This window comes from Arachis duranensis, chromosome 9, assembly GCF_000817695.3.
Source record: "Arachis duranensis cultivar V14167 chromosome 9, aradu.V14167.gnm2.J7QH, whole genome shotgun sequence".
Taxonomy (NCBI): domain Eukaryota; kingdom Viridiplantae; phylum Streptophyta; class Magnoliopsida; order Fabales; family Fabaceae; genus Arachis; species Arachis duranensis.
The window spans coordinates 21,143,052-21,152,407 of NC_029780.3; the positions used below are offsets into that span (position 1 = coordinate 21,143,052).

A 9,356-nucleotide genomic window follows, 5' to 3' on the forward strand; every position below is an offset into this window, starting at 1 on the left:
TTAGATTACTAATACATTATCACAAAATACCTCAAGTGATCTTTTAAATATATATCCATAATTTATGATACGTATTTGTAGTCACCTAATTGGATGCCTTTAAAAGGTGTTTTATGTTCAAATGCTCTAGTGGAAAGAGTAATAAGTATCTTATCAATACTTTTTCAAAGAACTCTTCTAATGAACATATAAATATACCTACAATCATCAAAATTACTTTAACATTCAACAAAGTCAGAATTTAAACACCAAATGATCTCTAACTTTAGTTTCTAATTTCATATGTGTGAACATGTAATGTTTTGCTACAACAAAACTTATTTATCTACTATTTAGTGATCTATTTTTATCTGAGTCAAATATCTGCAAAAGATACTAATAAAATATACAATAACTGTAAGTATACAAATTTGTTATCCATCATACTACTGTTAAAGTATAATAAACCTTATATACTTTTGAACTTTATAACTTTTTTGAGGCACCTAATGAGATTGTACTTGTCTCCCTTAGAGTTGAGTATATAATTTTATTTATAGTTCTGCATATAAGAATAGTGAAAATATATTTACTCCCACTGAACTGATATAAGTCATCAACTACATTTATCTCAAAAAGCTATATGAGATAATAATTTGATAAAATATACGTTATCCAAAGTAGAAAATCTCTCTTTTTTTTCTAATTTTTAAAAACAAAATTTATTTAAAAATAGAGTAATATTGGAAGATATAACTTTAAAGCAAAATAATATATTCACACAAACTAATACATATCATATGAATAAAATTTAGATAATAGTGGCTTTATCTGTAAAATTGGTTAATTAATGACTAATTAATCCATAAATTAAAATGTATTCTAGAAAATAAGAAATGAGATTTTTATGGTCTAATATGATAGAGAAAATTAAAATGAGAATTTTGACACCAATTTTAGAGAAATCGGCCCAAGGTTGGACCGAACGGGCCAAACCGGACCAACCGGACCTAGGGGTGTTCATGGTTTGGTTAATCCAAAAATCAAACCAGTTTTTTGGTTAACCAAATTGGTTTTACATAATGAAACCAGTTATTAACCGGTTAGTGAAATTCAAAATCGGTTTTTAACCAGTTATTAAAGTAAAAACTGGTTTTTAAAAAATAACCGGTTTTTATACTAAAAAATTAGTTTTTATACCATAAAATTGGTTTTTACATGTAAAAATTTATTTTTACACAAAAATTAATATTTTTACATACAAAAATCCAAATTTTTAAACTTTTTTTTAATTTAATTTTCTTAATCTAAATTTTTTTTCTTTCTAAATGATACGAGTAACATTTGTAAATAATGAAATCCCTCCTATTTGGTGTTCTGTCCAATGGTTAGCTACCGGGACATGTCGGGTTGGCTTTGTAATCGACAGATGAGACTCATCAGCCACTAGGACAGGCATGCATCATATGCATCTATATGTCTTGTTTGGATTGCCTAAGTGATTGCATAACTAAATGCGACTTGATTATCTGTTCTATTTGAATCCTATTTGTGATTTCTCTGTTTGTAATAATTGTGTTTGTTGCATTTGGTTCCATTGGTGGTTGGAAGGTTTGGAGGAGGTGGAAGTGGGAGTTTTAGATAGTTCTGAAGACCTTTAGCTAGTTGCCTATTTTCTCTTTATGGTTTAGTTATGTTTTAAGCTTTAACTATCTGTTGGAAGTTCTAGGATTGCCTTCGGCTTTCTGATGCGTGAGCATTTTTTTCTATCTTTTCCTAGTGAATTTGCATCTAATTTTTTGAGTTTAATAAAGAATTAATTATCTTTTAGCCAATATGGATGCTACTTTGAGTCTTTTACAATTTTGTTTATTTTAGGTAGCATTCAACTGGATTTGATGGAGTTTCTGCAGCTCAAGAATCAAAAGAGATGGCAGCGAGGAGCGACGCGTACGCGTGATTTGGAGCTTTCCACGGCGACGCGTGCGCGTGACTGACACAGACACGTGATTTGAAGATTTGCTCAGCGACGTGTGTGCGTGATCGACGCGTCTGCGTGACTCGGGAAAAAGACCACCGACGCATACGCGTGACTGACGCGTACGCGTGACATGCGCCACGTGCAAAAAACGCAAAAAACGCTGTGGGTGATTTCTGGGCCCCATTTTAGCACCTAAGTTAGGTGCGGATCCAGTAAAGCCAAGTGGTCCCACGTTACAAGATGCGGAGTAGTTAGTTAATTCTGATTTAAATTCAAATTTGATTTTAAAATAGGAAAAAATATTATCTTAATTTTAGATATTAGATTTTAAATTAATTAGGATTAGTTATAAAAAGGGGAGACTTCTCCACTATTGAGGACATTCCATTAGGGGGATTCCATTAGGGAATTCTATACAAATTTATATTCCGCATTTCATGAGCAACTAATCCTCCATTATTAAGGTTAGGAGCTCTGTCTATTTGTATGGATTGATTTTATTGCTTTTTCTATTTTAATTCATGTATAGATTTATAATTTAAGAATTGTTTTCGCTCTTTATTTTATGAATTTGGGTGGAACGGAAGTATGACCCTCTTTCTATTTGAGTTCTTGTAAAACTTGGAAAAGCTTTTTACTTGAACAACAGCTTGAAAACAATTTCTCCTAAATTTTAATTATCTGGATTTAACGGGATATGTGACATATAATCCCCTTATTTTTGGGTAATTAGAATTTTTGTGGCATATGAACTGGAATTTGAACTTCACCTTCTAATTGGAATTAATTGACCAAGGAATTGGCTGTTAATGAATTTTAGAGGAGACTAGAAAGGTCTAAGGAATTAGGGTTTAGTCATATATAGTTTGCCATAAGTTAAATCTTACATGATTAAAATAATTAGTAAGAAAAGTTAATCCGGAAAAATAGATAACTCTGAAGCCTTAACTGTTTCTCCAATATTTTAATTTCAACTTATTTACTTGTGTGCCTGCCTTCTGATATTTTCAAATTTAAACCTTTTGAATATCTCCAAACCCTTTTCTGCTTGCCTAACTAAGCCAATCAATCAATCATTGTTGCTTGATTTATCAATCCTTGTGGGATCGACCTTTACTCACGTAAGGTATTACTTGGTACGACCCGGTGCACTTGCCGGTTAGTTTGTGGGTTGTAAAATACCGCATCACTTTCCCAGGACATTTTGTTAGATATGTGGGCACTGTTACCATACTGAGAACCTCTGGTTCTCACCCATGCGGATTTTGTGATTTTCAGATGTTGGACGGGGCGGTATCTCGTTGAGATATGCTAGAAGCTTCTGATGTTGCGAAGATCGTTACCTTTTGGATTCTTCTTAGAGATGATTTTGGAGATTCAAGTTTTGTAATTCTATATTTTGGGTTTTTCTATATATCTATATGTGTATATACACCTATTCGCTCGGGCTGGTTTATCTTCGTGAGCCAAGTCTTGAGTTTTGTTACATATTGTATTTGGAACTCTTGGTGTATTAATTCCTTAGCTCGTTTTATCTTGCTTCGTCTGGTTTATCGCTTCGTGAGCGTTGCACTTTTTGATTTAACGATTTTTTTGCTTTATCCCTTTCTTCAAAGGCTTCTAGTTATAAACCTTTTTCTCTATGTTATATATTAAATTTTTACTTTTAGAGATCGTAGCACCTCGCCACCTCTATTTTACATCCTAGGTGTAAAACTCTGTGTGGTAAGGTGTTACATTATCACAAATACCTAGCACAACAATAATATTTAGTCTTTGGATAGAAATATTAATTTGCAAGCGAAATTTTAATACAGTAATCAAACATTAATAATAAATCATATCAAATAATAAGTTTATTTTTAGACGAACTTATAGTTCATATGTAGCTAAATAAGTATCACATATTATCACAAATGCACATGTAATTTGGTCAAGTACAGAACTTTCTTTGAGCCGATATGTACTTGCATAAACTATGCACATATAAATTTATTTAGTGTGGCTTATAAAATATTTTCAACAAAATTCTATCGAACAATAAGTCTATCCTTGGATTGACTCATAGTTAGCATGAAAATTTTAGAATTATACCTATATATTACCGCATATATTTTTTATCAATTGGCCAAACACCAACCTTCCTTTGGATTGATTAGTGGTTGCATAATTAAATAGAAAATAAATATAAGGTTCAATGTCTATTATTTGGTCAAACAATAAACTTCCTTTAGATCGATTATTATTTGCATAAATAATAAGTATTGATTTATTCTTAATTACGTACAATGATACGTATATGTAACTTTGTCAAATATAGACATTCCTTTGACTTGACCAATATTTGCATGAATTATATATTACCATATTCCTAATGTTTTAAAATAAATCAGTTTTCACAAAAAATGACTACTTTGATAGCATAATGTTCAACCAATTCATTTCAAAATTAAACCTTATAAAACAAATGAGTATAATATGATTCAAAATGTTATTAATTTCTTTATGTAATAAATCTAAAATGCTTACACAGCACAAAAAATAAAATAATAAGCCACAATATATAATAACCACAAAATATTGTGAGTCCTTATTATTAATCAATTATTAATTTCTTTGTTTAACATAAAATTGAATCCTTTTAATGATTCAAGCATTGAAAGCCTTGATACCATTTGTTGAAAATCTCAGAATACCTTAATCCAAAAATCATCCATGTTCAATCATTAAAAAGGAGATACTTGAGAGCGCGAAAGCATACCTGAATTCGTGAGTATAATTGAGAGAGTTTTGTTCTTTAATCTTTCTCAACCAAAACCTTCTATATTCCTGATAGGGCTGAATCATAACTCCTCTGATGGAAAAAGTGTTACGGAGCAAATTTGATATTTTAGGGACCAAAACCTTAAAGTTACTATTTATATTTGAGTGTGATATCCATTAAACTGTAAAGTCTAAATAAAATAGTATCTCTGATTTTATTCTCATTTAATTTCAAATCAAAAGTAATAATGACTTATTTAATTCAGCATTTATAACAATAAATGATATCACCGTTATATAATAAGTCATTTAATGTGAAATAGTTTAATTTGTGATTGTAATTGTTTAATTTGCAATTATAATTAATATATGTATTGCCTATAAATAAATTAAAAAATAATAATTTCCTAACATTCATTCCCAATATTTCCTTCAAAATTTTAATTTGGTTTAAATTATTTATGTTTCATAAAAAAAATTGTTTATTTTCCTTCTCCTCTAATAATATTAATCAAAGATAGCAACTTTATCTAGTTAGATTAATGTATTTACTATTTTTTAAGATGATCACAATAACAAATTGACAATCATCACAACAAAATGCATTCAAATGTCAAAAAGAAAATAAATACCAACTATGTCTCTAGCCAACCTAGTCACCACAAATCGCACCATCTTAAAATTACCAATGTTCTGAAAATCGGTTCGAACCGGTCGGTCGAACCGGTCAAACTGTGAACCGGTCGCTGAAGCGGTTCGGATAATAAGGAAAACCGCAGAATTTGAAAACTGGACTTGAACCAACGAACTGGTCGGTTGAATCGAACTGGGACCCGACCGGTTTTTTAACCTTGCAGCAAAACGCCACCGTTTTGTGTTGAGGGAACCGTAATTCCTTTTTCCCCTTCGCAGCCTCCACTTCCTCCAGCTTCTCAGTTCTCAACTCCAGCCTCCCACAGAACAAAACAACACCCAGTCACCCACGACTCCAGGAAGCCCTCAACACACTCACCGCCGTCGCACTCACCTCAACGCACTCACCTTCGTCGCGCCTTCAGCATCGTCACGCCGTCACCAGCGTCGCGCCATCAGCTCCGTGGTGCCGTTGGGTCCGTCGCGCCTTCCGATACCTCACGCAGTCAGCACCTTCCCGCCGTCAGCTCCGTCGCGCACTCAGCTCCGTCGCGCCCTCAGCCACTTCGCATGTCACCTCCGTCGAGCTCTGCCTCTGAGAAAGCAATAGATAAGCGTTGAAGCATTGTCCTTCGAGCTCTGAGAGAAAGCAACAAATTTCCTCATTTCCAGATAATTTTTAATTTAGTTATGAACATGATTTTGTGATGAAATCCGATTCTGATGAATTGAACTCTGATGAACTGAGCTTTGAGTCTCTACTCTCTGAAACTGTTATGAACTGATTTTGTGATTTCATTGATTCTGATGAACTGAACTCTGAGTCTCTACTCTCTGAAATTGTTATGAACTGATATAGTGATATGTGAACTCTGTGAACTCTGATGAAACTGTGATAAAATACGAACTAATTTTGTGATGAAATATGAACTGATTTTGTGACATGATTATGTGAATTCTGATTTTGTGAACAAAGAATTTTTTGAACCTGAGATGTTGTACTTGTTTGTATACTCTGATTTTAGAATTTGGATGTTGTTTGTTCATTTATTGTGAACTTGAGAGTTGAGATTATTGGGTTGGATTGCTGGTAATATTTAGGTATGGAAGAAAGTATCAACCAAGACCTACCTAGGAATAATAATGCTGAAAATAATTCTGCTTCGAATGAACGTTCTCTTCCACCCGCGAGTAACAAAAATCAATCACAAACTTGTAGTGTTTGGGGGAAAACTGATCCTGCTTGGAGATACGTTGCTTTACAGAATATAAATGGAAAACCACATTACCAATGCTTATTTTGTCTGAGTACTTTTGGGTACGGGAGAATTAATAGAATGAAAAAGTATTTGGCGAAGATAGGTGGAGACATTAAGAAGTGTTCTAAGGTCCTGTATGATGTAGAAAAACAAATGGAAGGTTTATTGAAAGAGATTCAGAAAAGTAAAACTAGTAAAAGGAAAATAAGTTTCAATGAAGAGGGTACCGATGAGTGTGAGGATGCAATTGATGAAGCAATAGCGCAAGAGGAACAACAAACTCCGAGTCAGTTACCAACTAAGGAGGTTGTTGGAGGCGATCCAAAAAAGAAAGCAAAAACCATTATTCCTCCTATGTTTGCACCAAGAACAACTCCGGGCAGTTAACGAAATCTGAAAAGCGTGTTTCATAACAAAGAGGCACTTCATGAAGTTGATAAGCGAGTGGCTAGATGACTTTTGGATTGTAGGATTCCTTTCAATGCGGTTATGTCACCTTTTTTTCAAGATATGTTGGATGGTGTAGCTGGCTATGGGCCTGGTTATATAGGTCCTTCTTATGACTCTTTAAGGGTTAACTTATTAGCCGATCTCAAAAGGGAGTGTCAAATGGTTGTTGATAGCTATAGGTCTGCTTGGAAAGAAACTGGATGTACTCTCATGGCTGATGGTTGGCCAGATCAAAGGCAAAGAACGTTGATTAATTTTTTGGTTTATTGTTCGAAAGGGTTGTGCTTTGTGAAATTTGTTGATGCCTCAAGTATGGTTAAAAATGCTTCTAGCTTGTGTGACTTGTTTTTAGAGGTGATTGAATGGATTGGACCTGATAATGTTGTTCATGTAGTAACCGATAATGCTGCGAATTATGTTGCTGCTGGTAGGCTTATTAGTAAAAAATTTGAAAATATTCACTGGTCACCTTGTGCTGCTCATTGCTTGAATCTTATTCTAAAAGATATAAGCAGCATGCCACATATTTCTAGCCTTGCAACACATGCTTCGAAGATTACTGTGTTTGTATATAATCATACGGTGTTCTTGTCCTGGCTAAGACAAAAAGAGGATTGGAGGGAGATTGTTCGTCCAGGTGCAACTCGTTTTGCCACTGTCTTCCTCACATTGATGAGTATCTTTGAGCGCAAATCGGAATTACAACAATTGGTTGTTGATACACACTTTACCGGACACAAATTAGGAAGGAGTGCTAATGGTAGAGCTGTGAGTGCAATTATCCTAGACAATAAATTTTGGGATGATTGTTTTATTGTGTGCCAAATTGTGAGTCCGTTGATTAAATTGCTGAGGTTTGTAGATGCCGATGATAAACCATCATTGGGAATTGTTTATGAAGGTATGCTGAGGTCAGAAAATGGAATCAAAGAAATGTTCAAGCATAGGAAGAGTGCATATCAACCTTATACAGAGATTATCAACTCAAGATGGGACAAACATTTGAAAAAAAATCTTCACGCAATAGCCTATTTCTTGAATCTGAGTGCTTTTTTTCTGAAAATTATAGAGAATCACCTGATGTCATACGAGCTTTACTTGATCTTGTTACATTGCATTGCAAGGTTAATAATTTAGATTCAGTTGAGGCAATGAAAGAAATACACTTATATAGTGATCGAAAGGAAAGCTTTGATAGGCCTGAAGCTGTTCCAGCTGCAAAGAAACTTCAACCTGGTAATAATATCTGTTTGATAATAAGCTTTAGTTATTTACTTATTTTATGTTTTGGTTTTCTTAATTTGATAACTAATACTTGAGATATGGGATTGTAATTTGTAGATGACTGGTGGAGGTTGTTTGGTAGTTCTGCTCCATGTTTACAAAAAATTACAGTTCGCATTCTTAGCCAAGCATCTGCTTCTTCAGGGTGTGAAAGGAATTTGAGTCTTTTTGATCAAATTCATACAATAAGAAGGAATAAATTGGAGCATGATAGGCTAAGTGATATTGTGTATGTTACATATAATTTGCGTTTTAAATCCAGGTAATCTATATTTCATCCTTTCATTTCATATCATTAGATTTTGTATAGCTAATATACTAGGCTTATCATCTATTGTAATTAATTTGTTAGGAATGAAAGAAAAAAAAAAGAAAGCAAAAGTCGCAATATGATCCAATCGATATTGAAACTATTGATAAGGTTGATTTTTGGGTGACGGAAGAGGTTGTTGAAAAAGAGCCTGATCTTCCAAGTAATATTGAAGACTTGCTTGGTGAGTATTATAGTTTATTGAACAGACAATAAATTACAATAGCTTTGATCTTTAATTTATTGATAATGTGTTATATTTTCTTAGATGAGATTGATGCTGATTTAGATCAAGGTGGTGGTGGTGGTAGTACTAGTACATTTTATGCTACCCCACTTGCTTTTTCTGGTCCAAGTAGTGGAAATGAAGGTGATGAAATCAATGAGGCAAATCTGCAGCAAATTATGGAGGATTTTGATGATTGATGACAAACTTGGATCATTTTAATGATGCTATGTTAGGTTTGATTGGTTGTTTGTTGACTTTTAAACTTTGAATTTGTATTTGAATGAGATTATAACATTTGGTTTATGTAGTACTTTTAATTTGAATGATATTTTAAAGTTTACATTAGACTATAATTATATTTTAATGTGTTTATTTGTATTTTATTTATTATTTTATTATAAAATGGTTTTTTCGATTCAACCACGGTCGAACCAGTTGAACCTATGAACCAGTAAATCAGTAGCTAGA

At 33.2% G+C, this 9,356-nt stretch overlaps 1 protein-coding gene across 1 annotated transcript; it reads left to right on the forward strand.

Moving 5' to 3' along the window:
• Positions 1–6,693: 6,693 nt before the first annotated feature.
• LOC107465083 (uncharacterized) lies at positions 6,694–9,085 on the forward strand. The gene is made up of 6 exons (XM_052254220.1): positions 6,694–6,971; positions 7,086–7,976; positions 8,135–8,301; positions 8,407–8,611; positions 8,722–8,843; positions 8,928–9,085. Exons 1-6 carry the CDS (start codon positions 6,694–6,696, stop codon positions 9,083–9,085), a joined length of 1,821 nt encoding a protein of 606 aa, XP_052110180.1.
• Positions 9,086–9,356: the final 271 nt, after the last annotated feature.

Coding starts and splice junctions, on each gene's coding strand:
- LOC107465083 (XM_052254220.1), top strand. CDS start 6,694: ATGAAAAAGTATTTGGCGAAGATAGGTGGAGACATTAAGAAGTGTTCT. Junction 6,972..7,085: donor AAAACCATTATTCCTCCTAT/GTTTGCACCAAG, acceptor TTTGGATTGTAG/GATTCCTTTCAATGCGGTTA. Junction 8,844..8,927: donor TAATATTGAAGACTTGCTTG/GTGAGTATTATA, acceptor ATATTTTCTTAG/ATGAGATTGATGCTGATTTA.